This window comes from Panthera tigris, chromosome C1 (assembly GCF_018350195.1).
Source record: "Panthera tigris isolate Pti1 chromosome C1, P.tigris_Pti1_mat1.1, whole genome shotgun sequence".
NCBI lineage: Eukaryota > Metazoa > Chordata > Mammalia > Carnivora > Felidae > Panthera > Panthera tigris.
In genome coordinates, this window is record NC_056667.1 from 208,003,666 (window position 1) to 208,024,907 (window position 21,242).

The following is a 21,242-nucleotide window of genomic DNA, read 5'->3' on the forward strand; positions in this document are numbered from 1 at the left end:
GGAGGGGAATCTGTAAGACTCAAGGCAAAAGAAACTATACATAAGCACCACGCTCTGGTTGATCAAGTTGTTTCCTATAGGACACAAGTTAACAATTCTGAACCTGGCATGCATATGCATGAGGTAGATTCCAACAAGGAAGTGAATGGAGGGAGGATGGTGAGTGCAAAGTTTCCCACTGTTGGGAGCGGGAGGTGACAGATAAGGGGGAAAGCTAGAAGAATCCATATGGAAATCCATTAGAGTTAAGAGACATCAGTATGAACTCATGTGTAGTTTGGTATAGATCCAGATGGTTACATATAGAAATATTTGTAGGTATGTCTGTATCTATAGGGTGTAGTATACCCACACGTGTTTCCTCGCTCTGGCAACTGGGAGGGCAGAAAATAAATGACACCCGTAGCAACAAACACAGCTAGTGCCAATATGTTGGTCCCTAATACAATTCACCAAGGAAAGGATCCAGGGCTTCTTGGAGAAATGGAAGATTCTAGGGTTAGGGCAGAAAATAAATCAGATGATCCTGGGGCATCTTGTAGTGTCACAAAGTAAGGGAACACTTAAAAAAAAATACTGAGTTAAAAATGAACGATGAAACAAGTTTACTTGAAAAACCGAATTATATAAATATTCAGCAGCTCTCCCAACTGGTTTTCAAACACCTTTAAATCTCCTGGCCACATAAAAGAACCCTAAATTGGGGGTGCCTGGCTGGTGTAGTGGGTGGAGTGCATGACTCTTGATCTCGGGGTTGTGAGTTCAGGCCTCATGTTGGGTGTAGAGATTACTTAAAAGTAAACTCTTTAAAGAGCCCCAAATTGTAATTGCACTGGGTGCACTGTTGTTACTGGTAGAAAAGTAAATTATAAAATATAAAATATTTCTTAGAAAATACATAACATAAAATATAATAAAAAACAAAATATAAAAAGTTTCTTTCAGAAGAATGTGACTCTATAAATAAATTTCAGCTAATGAATATATATCATATTTGAAACCCAGAAAGTCATATCCAGTTTAACGAGCATTGTCTAATCACTTATGAAACATTTTATGTTTACGGCTATTTTCTTTGAAGAGTTGGTTTAAAATCATTTCCGGCCTTATTTCCTCTTTTAGCAAACTGACTAGTACCAGCACCAAGGTTATTGTGATTTCCTGTATCATTTTCTGCACATTTAAACTTAGCCATTAAAGGGGCACCTGGGTAGCTCAGGGGTTTAAGTGACTGACTTTGGCTCAGGTCACGATCTCGAGGTTCGTGAGTTCCAGCCCCACATCTGAGCTCTGCTCGCGGTCTCTTCCCCTCCCCTGCATGCATGCTCTCTCTCAAAAATAAATAAACATTAAAATAAATAAATGTAGTCATTATGTTTTATTTTTTAATTTGTTTTTACAACCTTACTGTCCTTTACAGTAGATTATATATATATATAAACCCTCTGATAAAAATAAAATTTACATACCCAATTAAAAAAAAAAGACAGGGGTTATCACTTCTCACCACTACTAAAATCAGAATGAGGGAAATGCTCTCCCTTGAGAATAAGGGACTTAAGTCAGCTATAAAGAAATCTCACCATAAAAGCTTTAAACCACTAGAAAATGTTCCCTGAAACTGTGGGATTTCCTCTTGTGATCTGTGGTTCTAACAGGAATATGCTTGAAGATCCTTACTAGCAAAACACACAATAATATAAAAATAAAATCTTTCTATATAGGAGTAGTTTCAAGATTTTGGTCTTTCCTCCCAAACATTCTGTACAAGTAATAAGCATAGAGAAAGTATACTAAATACTTTTCCAACAGAATTTCCAGACAAAATTTCAGAAAAGGATTGGTATTACACATCACCAGTGTTGCGTACTGGTGTTCAAAAGAAAAGTTTTGACACCCAGGGAAAATTACTGACATCAACATCGCAACATGAGCTATGGTTCGTTCATGACACCAACACCCATCTGTGGCCCAACACACAATGGTGGCCATACCTATGGCCAGTTCCCATCTTTGCCATGACCCCCCAGAGATATCAATACCCCTCACCCTTTTTCCCTCATTGTCATCTGCTCCAGATCTTGACTTTACGTGTAAGACCATCTCTTCCAAGCAGAGACACATCAGCTTCAACTCTTACTTCCTTCTCTCTCATACACAGCCCTATTACAGCAGAAAAATCGGACTTTGCTGCATTTGTGAGTCACAAGGTAAACTCAGTCATGACTGATAAGCCACAAAGAGTCCAAATGACGTGTTTACTCCCAGGCAAAAGGACTGTGATGAGTTTTAAGGTAAAAGTGTGTGTACAAATCAATGTTGTCAACCTCTCAAGTCCATAAAGGGGGGGCCAGAAGCCCTTGTCACATCTCTCAGTGGGTCTCCTTTGTCCTCTGGGAAAGCGGATCCTTGACAGCTTACTCCCTCAACCTGTCCTTGAGAAAAGAAGCTCTACAAGGGCCCGAATTGCTGTCTGTTCTTCACAGCTGTGAGTCCAGAACTTAGGACTATGCCTGGCACTCAGCAGAAACCCACTAACTCCTTGTTGTATTAACTAGAACATTCTCTCATGTCTGGTCTACAAACATTTGAGCCTTTGGCAATTCCTCACCACTGTCTTCATGACCAGTTATGCTTTCTTCAAATATCCAGGTTTGCTAATTACAACAGCTTGATTATGGAACGAATGGAAACATTTAAGACAAGTACCCGCCAAGTAAGTGTGAGGCCGTGGCAATGGAGTTGAGAAACACTCTCTGTCCTCCTGAACAGAATATGATTCTGGTCTACAGATAAATAAAGTGCTGGCATACTTCCCATACTGTGGTTTAAAAACATATGGCCCCACATTCATTTATTCAGTATCGACAACAAACAGTATCTACCAAATGCCAAACTCACTGCATGAAGCATTCGAACCCAGTCAACCACACTGGTCGAGCCAGAAATAGCCTAGCCCAATACCAGATGCATATACCTGCTGGGAAACACTGCAAGGTTTTATTTAGAAAGTAGCATAAATGTCAAATGACTGGCCAAGAAAATGGAAATACTCTTCAAAATAAAACAGAAGGCATTTATATTACAGATTCCGGGTTTCAGGACAAAGGGTGACAACTGGTTTTGCTAGGTGTAAAGTTGCTTAGATTCTAAGTTTTAGCTTCATACTTGAAATAGCAAAAGCAATGTTGAAGAAGAATTGCTCTAATAGCTGATACACTAGTTTACAATACACGTTCTAGAACTGCGGCCATCAAACCAGCCCAGCCTCAATGGAGTGTGGAAACAGAACCCGGGGGCGGGGGGGAGCAGTTTCCTACCTTGGCAATTAGGTTCAACTTCCCAGACCCAGGATAACATTGTAGCAGAGTAACTAACACGTGCCACACTGGCAGAACCGACTCATTTAAATTTAATTCCTTTCCCCAGATCGTCCCAGTATTTTAGGAGAAGGGCTAATTAGCAAAGATATACTCAGGAAGAAGAAAAGGAATAAGCACAGAGAACAAACTAGCCTCTTTGTAAAGGCAGAGGTAATGGTGATACAATAATTATTTTTCAAATAATTTTCTCGTTGCTTTTGATACTTTTAAACCTCATCAGTGAGAATGCTAAGTAAGCTCTGACCTAGATTAGTAAACTACAATTAACATCAGAAGAACTCTCTCAGCAGACTAAAAGTTGGTTAAACTCCTGTTGGAAGCGGAGAAATAAATCTTGTCAAAACAAAGCAAAGTTTCCATCAATCTTTAAAAAAAGGGTTTGGGGGAAACAGAGGAAGCACCCCAGCATTTCAGACATATGAATGATGAGGCTGCAATTAATTTCACCCGAGCTTTTCATATCCGGTCATATCAGATTGCAAGAGCTCCTGTAATTTGGTTTGATTATTTTTAACACAATGGTAAATCTGAATTTGATTTTTAAGATATCTGGGGAATGAAATGGTTGGAGGCACTCAAAATACACCCACAGCATTGTTTTTGTTTGAGACTTTTTCTAAAGTTATCTCCTGCCTTGATTCAATAACTGCTCCCTGAACTGTTGACGAACAAGTTTTTAACCTGGCCAAGCGTCTTGTGGGCCCTTCCCTCTTCAGATACTGGAGTCAACGCTCAAAGAGCTCACAATTGTTAGTAGGTAAGAGTGCCCGAGTGCCTGGACACCAGGGTTTTCCCACCATCACAGGAAGAGGGAAAATTTCTGAAAGGAGAGAGGGAGGGTGCCAGGTACACTTGAACCAGGCAAATAAAATACTCTACATGTTTTCTGTGATCATTTAAATGTACTGATTTTACAATGCAACCTCAATCTGACTTACCTACAGTGAAAATCTATTCTCAATTCCACAGAGCTAAGAACTCTTTACCTTCCGAAATACCACTGCCACTATTTTTTTTTAAAGTAACATTCCCCAATCCCCAATCCCCACTCCCCCACCCCCCTCCCCAAAAAGGAAGGCCTCAAGTTTCCTAATCTAGTGAGTCACTATAAATCATCTCAACTGGGGTAAAGAGGGAGCAGAGGAATGGGGCTGTATTCTTACAGAAGAGACACATTAATTTAAAACCCACCTAAAAGTAGCCATTGAAGTAGATCAAATTGGGTGGCACGGGCTTTTGTTGTATACTTGATCATGCAAAGACGCTTTCCAAGAACCCATCTAATACAGCGTGGTGGGAAGCAGGCTTTGAAGACACAATAACATTCTTCCAGCTTTCAGGCTAGAGCCTAAAAGCAGGAGTCATTCCTTTTTCCGTCTTGAGACACATTCCTCACACAGTTCAAAGGCCCGAGAATCAACAAGCCCATACACTGTCTGAAGGTTGTCCCTTGTAGGAACTTGTGACGGACCAAAGGCTCAGGCTGCAAAATATTTTTGAAGACCTAGTTTTAGGAATGTAACCCTTTTTATTGGAATGTAGTTTCCACTCCCCAGCCCTCCTCGCCTCCAAACACACACACACACACACACACACACACGAAAAGCTTAGCAAAAGGGAAAGTTTTCATTATAATCCCAATGACTTCCAGGGTACACTACCAGTGAAAGTAAACTATTTTCAGAAGTAAAGTCATTACCCATTCTTTAGGGAAACAAATGTAATATTTATATACCTTAATCTAACCAGAGGGAAGGAGATCAGCTTTGAAAGGAAGGTATTGTTAACGGCGGTTCAAAGAGTGTGCTGGAATTGGGAAGGGGGCAGAGGGCAAGCCAAGGAGGAGCTGGGGGGTGGGTGCAAGCTGTCAAGATCAGGATATAAATACACCACTCAACTAGCCCCTCAAAACACTTTAGGGATCTCCCTTCCCTCCTCGCGATGTGACATATGTTACCCAGTGTCCCAGTTTTGTTTTGTTCTCTGACCTCAGGAACGTTTAAGGCATTCGAGGCTCTGGTGTAAGAAAAATGGAAATACTGCCTGGTAAGAGATCTGGGACAGGGTTGGCCTTCGGATACTGCCAACCATCAAGCATTTGCTTCCCAAGAGCCAGCAACTCTGCGTTACCAAAGTCTACGTTTGTGCTCAGGTGGGAAAATTCCTTTCAAACCGTCGAAAAGTCCTGGACTCCATTTCACCCGTTACTCTCCACCACTCCCCGCTCAAAGTCTAGTTCTCTGCACAAGCTCTGCTCTGGTCCAGCTTGCCACATGCGTGGGGAGAGGGTGGTGTTGGTGAAGGGGCAGAGGGATGATGCCTGATGCCCTGTGGCTCTGGGCCCCTCTCTACTACCCCATTTCATCGCCAAGACTGCGTGAACTGCCTGAGGACTGTTAGAAACTGTAGTCCACAACAGCCTCTGATACTAGAAACCTCAGTAGTCATTTGTCATGTTTTTCTTAGAGGTGAACTTCCAGCTTTCACTCATTCCATAAGAGGCCTATCTCAAGGGGGAAATCAAACTCTTAAAAAAAAGATCCGAATCTGCACCTGGCCCCATGAACACGTGATATAAAAATATTTGCTCTCCTTTCACAAACCTCAATGATAGAACCATATTATGTACTATTTTCTCAAATCATTTCCTGTCCCCACATTTAAAGTGGTTTCCCATTATTCCACTTCGTAACACCGTGTCCTTCTTCCTCATCGTACCACATTGTGCAGCAATGAAATTCACTGTTTACTTCTTTGTTCTCTGCCTCCTACAAGCACCAGGAAGGCAGGGGCACACCTATTTCCGTCCCCAGTGCCGGGTTCACAGTACGAACTCAATAAAAGTTTGTGGAGACCTTCTAAGCTTTTGTTTTTCACAAAAGAAAAATTAGAAGGAACAAAGTGATAACACTTCATACAAAGGGAATCAGGGCTGTTTCACCCAAAGCTAGGCATGCTCATTATACACATTTAAGAATAACTTTATTCTAAATGTTCAACATGCAACTGATAAATGGTCAATGATGGTATGAACAACTGCACGTATACATACGCTCATACATTGTAGAAGTCAGAAACAATGGCTTCTCCCATCAAGAAGTAGTGTCTATTCTCCTATCCCTTGAAACTGGGCACGGCTTTGTGACTTGCTCCGGCCAATGGGAGAGCAGCAAAAGTGGTGTAAGCAGAGCACTGAAAAGTACTTGTGCACTCCTGCCCCCTCTGGCTGCGGCTGGTTGCTCACCCAAGGACTGCGCGAACTTTGGGTTAGCTTGCTCTGGTTCAACCAACAGCAGGCACCAACGGTCAGCATCATCCACCAGACAAGTAAGGGAAACCACTGTAAACCAACCAGCCCTCGGCCAACCGTCCACCAACTGCAACCACAGGAGTTTACCCAGGTGAGACAGGAACTGCCCGGCTGAACGCAGCCCAGCTCCCCAGCCCTCAGGACTGGGATCTAACAAATGACCGATATCTTAAGGCAACAGGTCTTGGGGTGGTTTCTTACAGCCCAAATGATACGTACACCTAATGCAGGCAAATGATGCATACACCTAAGAAATTAGCTTGCTTCCTATATTAAATTCTTTAACAGCTGTTTTAAAAGTTCCTGCATGCTGGGGGCGCCTGGGTGGCTCAGTGGGTTAAGCGTCCGACTTCAGCTCAGGTCACGATCTCGCGGTCCGTGAGTTCGAGCCCCGCGTCGGGCTCTGGGCTGATGGCTCGGAGCCTGGATCCTGTTTCGGATTTTGTGTCTCCCTCTCTCTGCCCCTCCCCCGTTCATGCTCTGTCTCTCTCTGTCTCAAAAATAAATAAACGTTAAAAAAAAAAAATTAAAAAAAAAAAGTTCCTGCATGCTGTATTTCATCCCTCACTCCAGAGGATCTGGAAGAAAACCCGGTATTATTGCCTTTAGCATATTCTTATTAACAAGTCACCAAAAATGATAAAAATATTGGTAATTATGACTTAAATGTTATCTGTTCTCAAGTTCTCAAAAGTTTCTATTTTATAACGAGAACTGCCCCATCCTATTCATACCGTACCTGGACCACAATCAGGAAGGACATCAGCCATAAATGTGTCTAACCATTAGGCTGCCTCACTGGTACAAAGTAGAGATCATCTCTGTCATACACACAGTGATACACATTTCCTCAGGAGACGGAACAGATTCCACTCACTTTCTCCAAAGTTACTAGGAGAGGAAATCACGAAAGCAATTTATTGTATTATTTACATGCGATTATGATGTCTAAAGTAACCTGCTCCCAGAATTTGAAATGGTTTCCCCAATCTTTCAGACCATTCCAATAGAAAGTATTAATTCTTTTGAACTCTCACCAATAGGAGACCTGGGTGACCAGAAAGCCTTCAAAAGGATCGTTAACCTTTAGAGTTAATCCTACCACACTATATTAAGAACTAGTTGTTCATTCCATTTCAGGGGGCGGGGAAATGCTGGCCAGCTCCCATGGAAGTGCCCCGAGGAGAAAACAGAATAATAAAGACTTGCACTTTGAAGACTCAGGCCCTTTTCCCTTCATAATCAATTTGCACAAACGCTTCAACATTAGAAAAGCAGATCTTTTCCTAACTAATGCGTTCCCTCCATCACTGGGTTACACTAGATTACGCTTTTTATATTGCGTCCCGAAGAGTCACAAGAGGCAAGGAAAGGAAAGAGTACTTTTCTTTTTTCCTCTTAACAAAAAAGGCAGTGAGTCTCTTGTAAGAGGCATGCTCTCTGCTGTGTTCCTTCGGTGCCAACACAGGGGATCTGAGCATGTTCTTCCATGGAAGACTTGGAGTAGTTGGGCATTTAACCAACCCCCTATTACTAAGCTTCAAAATTTATGAGCAGTTCATCTCTGGAAACATAAACAAAATCCAGCATTGATGGTGGCCTAGGGGAAGGCGACCTGGGGAGCAAGAGCGGGAGGGAAGCTTAGTTTTCACTTTATACCTTAAAAAAAAAAAAAAAAAAAAAAAGATGTTTTCAACTGCTTGAAACTTAGAGCACACGCACGAATTACCCACACCGACACTTTTTTTTTTTTTTTTAAATAACGTGACTAGATCCGGCAAGCTATCCTAAGACTTGGTGGTCTTAAAAAAGAAATGCTTTTTTGTTCCCGTAAGAAACGACTCTAACCTTAAAAACAAATACGACTGCCCATCATCAAAGCAGAGAGAGTGCAAGGGAACACACAGAAGAAACAGCAATGACAAAACCTCAAAGGAGATTATACTTCCAGCCAGAAGCAGGCACAGGAACCAGAGGTCAGAGGGTTAAAGCCTGTCACTACTAAAAATAAAAACCACCCACCCGAAGGGGGGGGAAAGAAAAAGTCCTTGAATGATAGAACTTCGAAGACGGAAAGAAAAGACTTTTACAATTTCTTTTGCAGCTTCCACCTTCACCCCAGGCTTCGTAACGCGGCCCAACCTCCAGCAAGTCCTCATGAATTCCGGTCCCTGTAACACCTGGACCCCCTCTCCTGGCCGCTTCGCCTGCACACAAGAGCCAAAGAGATCTTTCTCTTGCTTCTTGCTAATATTACGTTTGCCGGCTGAATATCCAAAAATGGGCCACTCTTCCAAATAGTTTCAACAGCCTTATAAGCTATTTAATTATGCTGGTGTTACTGCCAGCCAGGAAGGCAGGGTTAGAAGGGCTGAGAAAAGCATAATCCTTTGAGGTAGATGGGCACATTCACCCCGTAAGGCTATGAAAAAATGCTGACTTTCATGGATTTCATGTTCTGAATCTTGTTTTTTGGTTTGTTTCTTTTCCCCCAGATAAGCTGTGCCGTAAGAAGTTTGGTAATTACTTGAACTGCCTTCACCACCTTTCCCCCCCTCCACTTTCATGGGTCCACCCCCATCGGCTTACAAGAAAATATGTGCTATTGGAACACCGTCGGTGCTCAGTGGTGTATGTTGAGGAAAAGAGGGAGAGGGGCCAGCAAGAAAACATGGTCTGGGGGCTGTTAGGCCGAGGGCAGATCATGCATGTTGAGTTTGGGAGGTAGGCGGCCTCTGGTCTTGTACCAGAGAAGCTAAAGTTCTTCTGATTATCTCCACAATCCCTAAAATTCAAGAGTAAGTATGATTATTTTCTGGTATCCTAATGAGCCCTTCAGATAATTTGAAAAGGGAGCAGGGAAATGATCATGAGAGAATAAAAGACGAATAATAGTTGAGGACAGAGTAACTAATGAATATTTTGCAGACCTTTAACTGTCATATTTTTATAAATGTCTTTTCTCAAATTTTTCCCCACCTCGCATGGATTGTAACTTTCCTAAAAAGAAGCATCATGACTTTTTGTGCAAAATATAATTTGTTTGCCACACTATCCACATTCACAGAAAAAAAAAGGGGGGGGGGATGTCTCTTTAATCATTTCAACAAACATAACACAACTATCAATTTCTCAAGATTAAGTGATACTGTTCATTCAGCAGCATGACCTAAATATGTCAGGGCAGATCAGAGAACTCGCATCCAAGTATTTTTTGGTCAATAGAAAACAAGGGGGAAAAGTTTATGAACTTGGGTTTACCGGCATCTTCTTTACAGCCCAACCAATTAGCGTCCAATGTATGTGGGTTTGGCTCAAACAGAACCAGGAGTAGATGGCAGAAGGTATGACACAGAGTGGGGAACAAACAAACGAGCAAACAAGGAATGGCAAAAGGAAAACAATGAATGCTCACTCAGTAAAACATTACTCAATAAAACATTCAGGGTGGGGGTAATAAAACCACAAAATTTCCTCTCCGCTTGAAGACAGATGCAATGATCCAATTAAAATTATAGCCTGACCCACATATTCAATTCCACTGCCATCATTAATGAAAATACAGAAAGAGGGTTGAAAAAGAAAAGCAGCCTTTTCAACATCAACACATCATTTTTAAAAGCTCTATTATTCAAAGATCACTGGCTCATTGAGGAAGCACAAATACCGTTTATCCAACCAACTCTATTTTAACAAACAGATTATAGCAGAGCCTGAAGCAAGAATATTATTAAAATGGGAAATGTTCCTTTCCCCATAGATGACAGTACCTTATACCCATCTAATCTATCCTTTCCTTTTTTCTGTGAATCAAGAACGGGCAAGATACTCCCATCTCCACCTTGCAAGACAAGAATGGAAGTAAGTAGATGATATTTCCTAGCTATCATTCAAAAAAGCTTTATGATAACTTTTTGGGGGGCAACTATTTCATTAGTTGGCAATTAGCATACTAATATTATATCCCATACCAATACTAGAATGTAATTCTGTTAAATTAAAATTAAACGTGATTACAACTTCTAAACATGTTTCAAGAACATTTTAAGAAGAGCTTTTAGAGTCTGACGCGTAGCTACGGACTCATAAGGAAATAATAAATCAAGTATATAATTGTAGATGTGGCAAAGAGGGTTGCAGAATCTTTAGTGGGAAACTGACTTCAAACTGAATTCACAAGACACTATTTTCCTTGAATACAATTTCCAGTAACTTTGTAACATGAGGAAATGATTGAGAGAATAGCTTTCTTTAAAACAAAACCTTGTAATTGTGAGGTGTCCCATTATCCTAAAGTTACCAACCCACCAAAATAAAAAAAAAACCCATTAATATACTATACAGCTAAGAAATATACATGATAGGTAGCAGAAGGATTGGAAAAGAGAACACACAAAAAAGCTGGATGAAACTCAGGCTGCCAGCAAGAGAAATACGGGGCCTTTTCACACACCTAACAAGGCTGAGACAAAAAATTGTAAAAGATTTCCTATAGTCCTCACTTGCCCTCTCAGGTTTCCTCTCTGATACCTCACTGAAGGATTCTGACGGTACAAATGAGAAACACTATCCATAAGCAGACCACCCACATAAGAAGGGGTGATTTCCAAGAGAAGAAACAGAATAATGTCATAGGCATCGACTGGTTAAAGCTTGACCTGTACTGTGGGGTGGGATGCTTCCAACAGTTGACCTTAGGAGGCAAGAAACTAGCAGCCGACTTGCATTCCCACACGCATTTGAGTTTTCAACAAGGAAAGAGGAGGAGGAGCCCGGTTCAGTCTAGAAAAGTTTCGAAAAATTGAGACTGGTGCAGTCTGGAGGTCTTGTCTTAAGGTCTGTTAAAATCTGCTCCCCTCCAAACCAGAAAGGTTAAAATAGGTCCTGAATCAAAACTATTAAGAGTGATCCAAAAGCCAGAACAGGACGAAACAGAATATTCTCATGCACTTCATTATGACCCCATCAACAGCTTCTTCGGAAAGAATCCTCATTACAACTGACCCATTAAAGAATATCAGTTATTGTCTCCAAAATACTCCTATGTTTAGTGCTGCGAAGGAGGTCAGAATAATTTAGAACAAAACTCTCGAGTTACCGATGAGGAAATAGGTTCCGAGAAATTAAGTGACTTGCCCAAGGTCGCTTAGCTAGTGAAGGGCACAGGCTGTGTTACAACCCAAGATCTCTGGCTTCCAGGAACTGTTTTTTCCATTCCATCATTAAAGATAGCATAAAGCTATTTTCCAGAAATTTTGATAACCTCCCCACCACTCCGGGGGTGGGAGGGGGGAAGCAAGGGTCAGGGAAGACATGAACTTTTGAATTGCAAGTCCTTTGTTGTAGGCAATATTGGAGATAGTCTTCATTTGGGGGGGGGGGGGCAATCAGAGAAACGACTAACATATATAGAATTTTTTATGGATTTATTTTTTTAACCTAAAATACTACTTCAAGGAGAGCAGAGATTAATAAGATTGTTAGATGTTCAAAGTTTTCTGGAACAGAGAAACTCTCCCACAGCTCAGAACAGCATGAGGCATGGCATTTACATCAGGGCGGTGCTTCTTCCTTACATTTACACCTACGGAAAAAACGGCTGCCTTTGGGGCTTATGCTGCAGTGATGCATGAGGGATGCTGGCTGGTGAGAGGGGAAGGGGAGGATTTCTTTTATTTTCCTTTATTTTAGAAAGGACAGATCTGAACACATTTTCCATCCCCTCAAGTAATACATCTCATATGCTGTTGGTTATGTGAGGGCCACAACACAAACCTAGCAAGCTTTAGGAAAGGTAGCCAGTCTCCCCTGATGATCTTTCACTGGAGCTGTCACTGGTCAAAAAAACAAATCTGGTTTTGAGAGCTTAAGCAGCGTTTCCCCCAACCTCAGTACCAAACCCTACCCAGGCCGTTGCAATCAATCTCTAGATTCTCATGATTTGCAAGCTATATCCGGCGTTTTCATTTCACTGGGAGCTCCCCTGGGCCTAGAAGGGTCAGTTTTTGTTGATCTTATCTGGCTCCATGCTTTGCGAACTGCAGCCGCTCGATATATAGTGTTGACCCTAATGCAATTTCCAGCCAAATGAGTTTTTCCTGAATGATTCCCCAAACAGTGCCAGCCACAGCACTTGTACTTCCTCCTCCGTTTTTTTCTTCCCCCTCCTCCCTCCCATTAGTAAGGGACGTAAATGTAAGAATCTTGAGCCAACCCAATCAATCCTACAACCACGTGCTCCTGGATTTCCAGACAGGAAGATGAAGGAACGTGGCGTCGTAGTAAACCGTAGTAAAGAGAGGAGGGAAACAAAATGGGGCATGTCACATGGTCATGGCCTGGATTTTTCTCAATTAAAAAAAAGAGGAAGTGTGTGTTTCCGGCCTCTGTCAGTGGGCTGGTTGGACTTTCTCATTCTTGGGATTCTGGGCTGGAGGCACGAATAAGGCTGAGAGCATAACATCCTCCGGGCGTGGGGGGGGGGGGGGGGCGGGGGGAGAGACGCGCATCTGGCTCAGCTCCGCGGGCTCCAGAGGGAAGAGGTGGAGGGACAGAGGTAGACGACTGGCGCCCCCGATGCCCAGCCCGCCGGCTACCGCGGAGACCCCGGACGGAGGCCCGAGCCCACCGCCCCCGCCCGACCCCCGCTCGAGGCCCCACCCCACGCCCTCCGCAGTCCTGCCAATGCTCGCGCTGATTGGCTCTGGCGGGAGCCAATCCGCGCCCGTCCGCCCCGCCCACCCAGAGCCAGTCCTGCACCGAGGGGCCGGGGCTCAGCAGGCTCTCCCGACCACCACGCGGCCGGCGGGGCGGGACGGGGCCAGGCAGCCCGGCGCCCCCAGGCGACCGGAGGTGGGCGGGGTGGGAGGTTTGTGAGGGCGGCCTCAGCCCCGCTGCAGATTCCCCAACCCCCGGCTCAAGGGGCTCGGAGGAGGGAGGGGAGCCAAGTGCCAAATAAATAGGGAGGAATGCAGGAAGCGGAGGTGACCCGGGAAACGGGAAAGTGCCAGAGCTGAGACGGTATGCGCCAGACAAAAAGGCCACACAGGGAGGGGAAGGGAAGGAGGGAGGAGGAGGGAGGTAGTCGTGGAGGTAGGAATCCTTGAAATCCCAAGGAAATGCAGTGAAAGAAAAGAAATGCTCCCCCCTCCCTTTTTTTTTGAAGGGATCATAACAAAATGACCAAAAAAGAAAAATAAGGGGGGGGGGGACCTAAAAGGGGTGGCTTGGGTCTGTGCCTTTGCCAAAGCCTGATCTATGTGCCCGAGCTGCAGTTTCAAAACTAAAAAACAAATTGAAAAACTGGGCTGCTGTGTCCTTTCTGCCTTCTTTCTTGGGCTCTCAACCCACTCTCTGCAGAGTAGGCCACAAGGACTGCGAGATTCTGAAATGAGGCGCGCGCGCGCGCACACACACACACACACACACACACACACACACACACAACAAGACAACGCCAGAAACAGGAAACAAGAGATGGGAAACAAAGAACAGGGGAGAAGGGGATGCCGGAAAACAACTAAAAACAGAACTCCAAGGAGACACAGGTTGACAAAACCCGGTAGCTGCCATGAGGTCAATCAGAAGGAAAACCACCAGTTCTGAGCTCCTGAGCTGCCTCACAAATGTTCTCCTTTAATAGAGAAAAATACTGGAGAAGCCGCAATGTTTAATAAAACGGGGAGGAGGGGGTGAGGAGGAAGCGCGCCTCATTACTTCCCAGTTTCGGGTTTTACCTGAGCAACAGCAAGGCAGGCAAAGACAGAAATTGCCGAGGGAGTTAGGAAAAGGATGTTTTCACAAAGCAGCATACTCATTCCTGGGAAAAGTTGTTTGCCAGGGGCGGGTCCGCTTTTGTGTTTCAGAGGAGAATGGACTGTCTTTAAACTCAACAGGGCAGAGGCAGGTGAGCAGAATTCACGATGGGAAGGGGGCCAAGCAGCATTCGGTGCCTCACAGAAAACACACCCGCACACACCTCTCATCTCGCCATTTACATCGTACAATATGCACTGTCGAATTTTTCTGCCATGGTGCTGTGAAAGCATGGTGTGCTGCTACTCCCAGATTATTAGGGATATGACTATATGCGTGTTCCAAAATATTATACTCTCCCTAAGAAAGCTCAGAAGATCGTTTGGCTTTGGTTGGTTGGTTTTTAAGGTACCCTCCACGTAAAGGGGATTGCATTTTAAAGCCCCTTGAAAAGATGAAAACTCTATTTGGTCATCAGTTTCTTTTAGAGCAAATATTATTTCTTCTACTCTACATAAAAAGAGACCGGTTCGACCGAAGAAAGCAGGTGAGGAGAATTTCTTCTTTCCTGTCCTCTTTCATCTCCCCTCTGGCCACAATGTTGGTTCTGCTGGGTTTTTTTCTTTTTTCCTTCAAACTCTCATTACTTTATAAATGAAACACTTTGCAGCATAAATGGTTAAAGGATTAGAGGGGTTTTCCCCTAAGCATTTTTTTTATCATTTAAAAATGACCAAAGTTTTTAACTGATGTTGATATATACAATTAAATCTCTCGTCTAGTGACTCATGAAAAGAGAGGTTAAATACTGATCAAATAATGCTTTGTGTAATATATCCTCTAAAATCTTAGTCGGAATGTTTTTATATCTATGTCTTGTTCTAGAAAACAGAGAAGGATAGGGGTCAAATATTAGAGGCTGTTAGAATCAAGGAGACTGAGGCCACATGATAAGCAAATACCTATGAATAGAAACCCAATGCACAATTTCTTATGAATGGACACACATTACGAAGAATAATGCTTTTAAAAGCTCATTCTGTGAAGCATATATCAAAAAGACTATCACAAGATAATCAGTTCGTCAGAATAAAGTGTTTCCAAATGCTGGAAACTTCTACATTGCCAACTCATCACATTATTTGCAAACTGCACTCCTCTCTTCTTCCCACAATTATGACCACCAGAAAACAGGCTCAACGGAATGAAGGACAGGCTGATTTCCTATTACAAATGTTTTTCATTTTCAGTAGAGCCTTAGCCACAGAAGACGTAACAGGCTAAGTTTCCACATTTACTGAGGTGTCTACTCTTGCCTTTAAAGACCAACCAGAAATGCCCCCCAAATGAAGGGGCTTTAACATTCAATGCAAAATCAAACCAGACCCCCGCGCTCCCCTAGCTCAATACTCTTTCTCTTCCACACACAAAAAAATGTTAAGTAATTTTACAGAAGATGTGCGGTAGTCCTCAAACGATCTGGGTGATGTCTCCCTGAGGCCTTTGCAAGAACAGACAACGGTAAGGCAGACCCGCTGGGGTGGATTTCCATAACTCTTAACTAATAATGGGTCTCAGACACCAGCAGACTTCACTGCATCCCCTGTATAAAAACAGCCATGCCTGTGAGGTGGTGGGTCGGTGTGTGAATAATATTTCACAAATCCTGGTTCGGGAACAAAAAGAGAATGTCACCCATAATTACTTTCTACAGAGAGTCACAAACAGGCAAGTATGTCTCTCTAAATATGTAAGCCTGAATAAGCTCTTCCTCCTGAATCGTTTTAGGGCAGCAGGAATAAAAATTGATGTTTCCACTGCTATTTATGTTGCCTTGGTATTGTGAAATCACAGAACTAAAGGACACAGAGCAACTTGATAAGATCACCCTGAAGAGCTCCAAGAAACTATCTCAAGTGGAGGGTTTGGTTTAGACCCTGTATTAACCAGTATTTTTGTCGTCTGTTCCTTCTAGGGACTGACCTAAATATACAGTCAAAAGAAAACTTCAATAAAGAGAACAAGGTTCTTATATAGGGACTTCACAAGCCTCAGCACTGGTGTAGGGTATATATTTTTGAAAATCATACGGTTAAGTATTTCACTTGGGAACCTCAAATGAAAAAGGCCTCCTGGGCCGCTGCTCCAACAGGTTTATTTGACCACCAGCCAAGTGTCATGGGGGGGGGTGGGGGCGGGGGAGGGGGGCAGAGCACACCTTGTGTGCCCTAACCTCTCCCATCCTGGGAATGCACCCCCTAAGGAAGCAGTGGGAAGGAGAGGAAAGGGGGCCTAGGCAAAGAGGAAGAGAATTCCAGCACAGGGTTCAAAGCAGTTTTGTCTTCTGACTTTGTCACCATGAAACGCACCTGCTGTGATGTCCAGTCGAGCTACTGGAGGTCCTCTGGCTGCTTCTGGAAACTGATGCTGGCATAGGCGCTTAAATCCTCGCTGGAGCGGCGGGTGGAGCTGCCCTCGCTGCTGCCCAGAGGCTGATGAGGGGGCAGGGGCGGGGGCGGCTGTGGTTGAGGGGGGCGCTCCTGAGGGCGCTGTTTGAAGTCCTTGACCAAATCCAGGTCTATGTAGTTAAGACCGTTCTCCAAACCCCCGGCGGCCCCGCACACTTGGGCCGGCTCCTTGGGGGCTCCCCCGAGCTCCCCAGGCCTCAGCCACACGTTCTCGAAGGAAGCAGAACTGTGGCGTTTCACCTCCTCGGCGCTGCCGTTGCCACCACCGCTGCCCCCTCCTGCAGCGCCCCCTCCGAAGGGCACCGTGTTGCCCGCCCGGGTGGCACTGGGTGTCGAGGAGAAGGTCTCAGAGCTGTGCCGCCTCCGGCACCCTTGCGGGTCCGCACGGATCACTTTGGCACTCTGGTTCCGGTTGGGGCTGAGGTTCACCCTGGTGAAGGCGCTCATGCCTCCGGGTCCCTGCGGGCCCCCCAGCAGGGAAGAGCGGGCCACCAGCTCCCCTGCTTTTTGAGGCGCAGTGGGGGAAGCCGAGGCCGCCGAGGATGAGGAGGGAGCGGCGGCCGTGGCCCCCGGAAGGCTCGCCTCCTCCACAACGAGGCCTGTCCGCATGTCAGCATAGCTGATGGGGGCAACTGGTGAGGTGTCCACATAGCTCTGACCGGGACAGCCCATCTGCATGGTCATGTAGTGACCGCGGCTGCTGGGCACGGCCCGGGTGGGCCTGCACACGCTGGCCGCCCCAGGAGGTGTGGGGCCCACTCTGCCTGGCTGGACCCCGGCACCCTCCTGCCAGGTGGCCCTCCTGCCCGGCCCCAGGTCCATGTTCATGTACTCTTCAGTGCCAGTCTCTTCCTCTCTGGGGGCTGGCTGGAGCTGGGATGGGCACCTGACAGAAGGCGAGCCGCGGGAAGCCACGGGACCAGATAAGTAGCCCGGCTGATCCCCCCCAAACTCAATATTCACATATTCCCCTGGGCTCTTGGGCTCCGGAGGGTGCAGCAGCGGGGGCTGTGGCTGCTGCTCTCGGACCCGAGGTAAGGTGCTGGCCTTGGGATCCCCCAGGGACAGCCTCGTGGGCCGAGCCAGGCGGCTGTTGGTCTGGGCAGCCGTGTCCACCTTTCGAGGCAGATGGGGCTGCAGGACCTGATGGTGGATGTGCGGGAGGCCAGAATCGGGCCTGACCCCACAGTACCCGCCGCCCAGGCTGTCGCTGCTGGTAGAGGAGGAGGAGTCTTCTGCGGTGGCGGCATAGAGAAGGCGACCAGAGCTGGAGGAAAGGCGGAGGTGCTGGTGCCGGGCACTCTCCTCCAGCTCCCCGGGGCGCTGGGTGTGCTTAAAGGACCTTGGCAACGAGTAGTAGGAGAGGACTGGCTTGTGCTGGGGGTCCTCCGGGCCGTAGTAGCAGTCGGAGGGGCTGCTGGTATTGGAGTCCCCCACCGGCGACATGTTTATGTAGTCACCGGTACAAGACAAGAGCTTGCCGCCACCACTCTCTACGGGGAGTTTGGGATGTGGCAGAGCGTGAGGGTGGTGGCCCCCGACCCCGTTGGTCCACAGCTTCCCGTAGCTGCTCCCAGAGGGGGCGGCGCCGCTGCCGCCGCTGCTGGGCCCACCTCCGATGTCAGGAGAGCAGCTGCCGCTAGGGGACATCATCATGTAGCCATTGGGGTCCACCCTCTGGGGATGGCGCCTGATGGGGTTGATGATCTGCTGTGGCGCAGACACGCTCTTGGGGCTCATGGGCATGTAGTCCCCGCTGCCCTTGCGGCTGCTGGGCACTGGGGCCACTCCTGGGGACATGGGCATGTAGCCATCATCAGTGTGGAGAGAGGAGGTGTCTGGGCGGTGGTGGCCCCGGTGCACCTCCAGACCCTCCTCGGGGTAGGAGTGGGTGGGCACGAAGGCGGAGTGCCGGTAGCCGGGCAGGCGGCCTCCGCTGCCACCTCCTGGCGGGTAGGCAGGCATCATCTCCGTGTACTCCTCAATGGAAGCCACCGAGGACTGCGATGGGGTCTTCTGGTGGGAAATGGTAGGGGACGTGCCGGCCGAGTGAGTCCGCTTTCGGAACCGATTATCCAGATCGGCTGCACTAGCTCCTTCATCCCCGGCCAGGGCCGGGCTGGTGCCCAGGCCGGCCCCGGCGACGTAGCGGTGACCATTGCCACCCCGAGGCAAAATGTAGTGACCATTGGGGGCGGCGAGGGTGGAGGAGCCTTTGCCTCCCATGCAGATGTAGTTGCTCAGCTCCTCCTCCCCGCGGGCCGGTGGGGTGTGGCCCAGGGAATCCGGGGTGACACTGCGGAAGGAACTTCGGAAATCGCAAGGACTGGAGCCGTACTCATCCGAGGAGATGAAACCGCCATCGCTGGGGGAACCGGACACAGAAGCACTAGAGCGCCGGGGGAAGAGGCAGTCCGAGGTGGAGCCGTGGCCACTGGTGCTGCTGGACGACAGACTGACCGGGCTGGTGGCAGAAGGCGAGCAGCGGGACGAAGGCATGGGGATGGAGCGGCTGTGGTTGAGAGGCGGGTGCAGCCGGGAGCTGCCGCGATGCCGGTGCGCGTGCGTCCTGTTGGTGCTCGGACTCACGGGGCTGCCGTCCACCGAGGCCGGGCGGGACATGGTGCCCTCGCCGTCGCTGGACGCGCGCACGCGGAAGGAGCCCTGCTTCCCGCCCACCATGCTGGCCGGAGAGGTGGCGGTGATGCTCTCGGTGCGAGAGCGGCGGGTCAGCCCCACCTGGCTGGGTGGCGGGTTGTTGAGGTGGTGCCTGCGCAGGGGGACGCTGATGGGGTTGGAGCAGTTGGAGGAGGACTGGCTCTTACTTCGAGGACGGAACTCGTCGCTCATGGCCCGCATGGCCTCCAGGATTGTCTCGTGCATGTTCTGGGCCACCACAGAGTCATCCACCTGCATCCAGAACTCCCCAGGTCCCGTCACTGCGGAACGGCCCACTTCGATGAAGAAGAAGTTCTCGGAGTGGCCGCAGCGTCTGATGTTCATCAGCTGCAGCACCACGGCCGCCGCCTCCGAGTTCAGCTTCACGAAGCTGATGGTCTTGCTGGTCAGGCAGAGGCGGTAGATGCCAATCAGGTTCTTTGTCTGACCCAGGCCCTTGGGTTTCAGGATCACCTGCCAGACCTCCTTGAACGCAGGTCCTGGGGGCACATCCCCGTAGCTCAAGTCCTCCCCAGCCTCGCCGAGGCCCGAGCTGCCACTGCAGCTGCCCCCGCCGCCTCCTGCCCCGGGGGCCGCGGCCCCGTCGTGGTGGCTCTTGGCCCGGTTGTGCAGCTGCAGGAGGGCCTGGTACCAGCTGTCCTGCTCCGCCTCGCTGTCCGCCGCGATGGCAAAGTGCTCGTCCCGGGTGTAGAGGGCCACCAGGTGCTTGTTCTTGGAGTCCGCCCGCTTGTTGATGTTGAAGCAGCTCTCCAGGGGGATCGAGCGTTTGGGGGCGCTCGACTTGTGCCGCCACTTCTTCTCGTTCTCGTAGTACTCGAGGCGCGCCGGGCCCCCCGCCTCGCTGGCCGCCCGCAGCACGAAGAAGCGCTTGTGCATGCTCTTGGGTTTGCGCAGGTAGCCCACCTTGCGCACGTCCGAGAAGCCTTCGGTCTCCGGAGGGCTCGCCATGCTGCCGCCGCCACCGCCGCCGCCGCCGCCGCCGCCGAGGAGAGGGAGGCGCCGAAAAACAACCGGGTGGGGGGCGGAGGCTCCTCGCCGCGGCCCCGCACATGCAAACAGGGCTGGAGGCGGCAGAACCCCCGACTCCAAACACCACGCCGCCGCCCGCGCCGGGGAGGGGCAGCCGAAGGGGGACGCAGCGGCTGCGCCAAGGAGGTGGCCCCGGCCGGAGTTTACGGGCGTTTCATGCCCTGGGGGGGAGGCAGTGCGTCCGGCGCTAGTGCAGCCCGGATCCTCCGAGAGCCAAGTCTCCTCGCAGCCGCCGCGGCCGGGAAGGAGCGAAGATGCATCTCTCGCCGCCCGGGCTGGAGTCTGGCGCAGGCGGGCGGCGGCGGCGGCGGCCAGGGGTCCCCGCGTTGCCCCTCCAGGCGCGCGCGCCTTCCCTCCTGAGTTCCCCTCTGGAAGTAGCGATTCCCGAGGCAAATTAAATATCCTTGGGCAGGGGGAGGCGAGCTGCCAAGTCCCAACGTTGCACGGGGTTCTCCCTCCTCCTCCTCCTCCTCCTCCTTCGCCTCCTCCTCCGCCTCCTCCCACCCCCCAACCGCCCCGCCGCCACCAGCCGCCCAAATACCAGCTCAATCGCAGAGACCGCGGCGCTGCGGCTGTTGCTGCTGCTGCTGCTGCCGCCCGCGGACGGGTCCGCTGCAG

The 21,242-nt window shown here is 48.2% G+C and overlaps 1 protein-coding gene across 2 annotated transcripts in view; it reads right to left on the minus strand.

The window, feature by feature from the left end:
• The window catches only part of IRS1 (insulin receptor substrate 1), a 63,048-nt gene extending 41,972 nt beyond the window's left edge, over positions 1 to 21,076 (minus strand). The window contains exons 1-2 of one of the 2 annotated variants that reach the window (XM_042995495.1): positions 16,818 to 21,076; positions 15,887 to 16,114 (exon numbers count right to left, since the gene is read on the minus strand). In XM_042995495.1, the coding sequence (XP_042851429.1) occupies positions 16,839 to 20,543 (3,705 nt within the window). In that variant the 5' untranslated portion in view covers positions 20,544 to 21,076 and the 3' untranslated portion in view covers positions 15,887 to 16,114; positions 16,818 to 16,838. Of the gene's footprint in view, positions 1 to 15,886; positions 16,115 to 16,817 lie in introns of those variants that run through there. The other variant, XM_042995494.1, reaches the window with a different exon arrangement.
• Between the last annotated feature and the right edge of the window lie 166 nt (positions 21,077 to 21,242).